At 36.0% G+C, this 2,839-nt stretch overlaps 1 protein-coding gene across 1 annotated transcript; it reads left to right on the top strand.

The window, feature by feature from the left end:
* Positions 1-260: 260 nt before the first annotated feature.
* On the top strand, positions 261-1,187 carry LOC127689998 (olfactory receptor 8D1-like). The gene has a single exon (XM_052189567.1). It carries the CDS (start codon positions 261-263, stop codon positions 1,185-1,187), a length of 927 nt encoding a protein of 308 aa, XP_052045527.1.
* The last annotated feature ends 1,652 nt before the right edge of the window (positions 1,188-2,839 follow it).

The following is a 2,839-nucleotide window of genomic DNA, read 5'->3' as shown; positions in this document are numbered from 1 at the left end:
AGTTCATAAGGAAGCATTTTATTTTGTAATCAAAATTCACAATAGAGAAACTTAAAAGAAATATGTAGGTCCTTTTAAAAGAGATAAATATAACACATTGGTACTTTTTTAACCTATGTTTGAACCTTTAGTTTCATTGGGAAGAGGAGTAAAAGCCTTCTAAAAGATGTATTTAGTTTTTATATGAGATCTGGCATGTTCATTGCAGTATAATAGTAAACAAAATACTTAATTTCTATTTCCCCAGAAATCTTCAAAGAATGAGCACTGGGAATCATTCTACAGCAGTTGTGTTCATCTTGGTGGGGTTAACACAGCAGCCTGAGCTCCTGCTGCCCCTCTTCCTTTTGTTCCTGGGCATCTATATGGTGACAGTAGTGGGGAACCTGGGCATGATCCTTCTCATCATGGTCAGCCCACTGCTGCACACTCCCATGTACTATTTCCTCAGCAGCTTGTCATTTGTTGATCTCTGCTATTCCACTGCCATTACTCCCAAAATGATGGTGAACTTCCTTGGGAAGAAAAATGTGATTGTCTACTCAGAGTGCATGGCCCAGCTCTTTTTCTTTATAATCTTTGTGGTGGCTGAGGGATACCTCCTGACTGCCATGGCATATGACCGCTATGTGGCCATCTGCAGACCATTGCTGTATAATGTGATAATGTCCTCCAGATTTTGCTTGATGCTAGTGCTGGTTGCCTTTATCCTAGGCTTTTCATCTTCTGTGGTACACACAAGTGCTATGATGAATCTGAGCTTCTGTAAATCCCACATCATAAGCCACTATTTCTGTGATGTTCTTCCCCTGCTCAATCTCTCCTGTTCTAACACACATCTCAATGAGCTTCTGGTATTTATCATTGGAGGGATAAACACCTTGGTGCCCACCCTAGCTGTTGCTATCTCTTATGTCTTCATCTTTTGTAGCATCCTTCACATCAGATCATCAAAGGGCAGGTCCAAAGCATTTGGAACCTGCAGCTCTCATCTCATGGCTGTGGGTATCTTCTTTGGGTCTATTACATTCATGTATTTCAAGCCTTCTTCAAGCAACTCTCTAGAGCAAGAGAAGGTATCTTCTGTGTTCTATACAACAGTAATCCCCATGCTGAACCCATTAATATATAGTTTGAGGAACAAGGATGTGAAGAAAGCATTGGGGCGATTCTTTGTAGCAAGATAAATCAAACTTTTCGCAAGTGATACATGAGAGAAGGAATGGTTCTACTGACAATATATTCTACATATTCACTTTTATCTCTGAAATGTACAACATATTTGTTTCTGGTGCTGAGTTTAATTGCTGACTATTCTGTATTTTCAACAAGAACTAGGTTACAGTGCTATATCCCATATATATCTTCTACAAAAAGCTTTATCATGTATCGCTGATAGTTTTTCTAAAAAAAAAAATAGAAAATGATTTTATAAAGGAGCATTAGTGTTAGGACAGGAAAACAGATCTTTTTCTTACAAATGAAATGATTATTCAGATTTTTCCCTGACTTGAGTCTTCTCTTCCTAATATTCATATTTGTTTATTGAAATTCTTCTATAATTCAGCTGGAAAGGATATGGTCCCTGAACCCTTCACATGATCCATCAATAAGTGTGAGTGCTGATTACTTAGAAGTAGGCACACTTTTTTAAATTTAGTATTAGAGTGAGTATCATTTTCAGATGATATAATTCTGCTGCCTTTCTCCTTATCTTCTAGCTCTTACTTTCACAACTTCCCTACCATCTGCAATGCTTTTTGATCCTTAAAGTAGTATAAATGATTATATTAGGGTTCAGGCCTTATCTATTATTTATTCTCAGTATCTTAGGTAGTCATGAGTGGTTATTGACCATTGTTCAGTGTAAATGGAAACATTTCTCCTTTAATGTTGAGAATAGTTTTGTGTAAGGGTATAAACATAAATATTTAGAAGGCAGTTTGAATTCAAATCTATTTGGATAATCATTAGCGGTAATTTCAATCACAGAACGGATCTATAGTCTAGTGATTGAATCTGGGAATAGGCGAGCAACTCTCTTCAAGTGTATCAACACAGTGCCCAGGAAACTACAACACAAAATGCTAATTACAAGGACACAAGTGCTCATGGCAATAACCAGTGAAAATCAAAATGTATAGACAATGTGAAAAGAGGTTAATATGGAAAGGGGGAGTAGACAGGCAAAGGAAAGAGCTGAGGGAGGCTGGAGTAAAAAAAAGTCAAATAGCAAAATACATGACACACATGTATGAAACTGTTAAAATACATTTTTTTCAAAAGAATACTTGCAATGCAAAAAGTACTGGAATTCTTGCTAATATTGAATATTTATTAGCATGAACATGGGCTGTGGATGCATTCATTAAGGTGTCAGAGCACAAGACAAAAAAATCAAGAGAAATACAGAAAGTGACAGTTGAAGAAATGATTGGTAGCTTCATACTGCAGATTCTGCTCAATGTGATTAAACATTTTTTCTATTCAGAGCATTTAAGTTCCTTGATTACATTTTGTCCTGATTTTTCTGAGTCAGTAACTCCTTATGCTAAGACAAGGTCAAGGAAACTTGAACTCAGCCTATCTTGATTTATTATTAAATATAAATTTTTGCTCATTTACCCGTGATATAAGAAATTCCCTGGGAGTATAAGAATGAGGAAAGAAGGGAAATTGTTATTTTTAAATGCAGACAATATAACAACTTACTCCTAAATTCCTGGAGAATCAGTGATAAATCTAACCTGAGTCTTCAGTAAGGTATTGAGAGATAAATTGATATGCAGAATTCACTAGGAAATATTACTAGCTACAAGAAATAAAACTCATTGTAAAG

This window comes from Apodemus sylvaticus, chromosome 7, assembly GCF_947179515.1.
Source record: "Apodemus sylvaticus chromosome 7, mApoSyl1.1, whole genome shotgun sequence".
Taxonomy (NCBI): domain Eukaryota; kingdom Metazoa; phylum Chordata; class Mammalia; order Rodentia; family Muridae; genus Apodemus; species Apodemus sylvaticus.
This window is presented reverse-complemented; position numbering and strand designations above follow the sequence as displayed.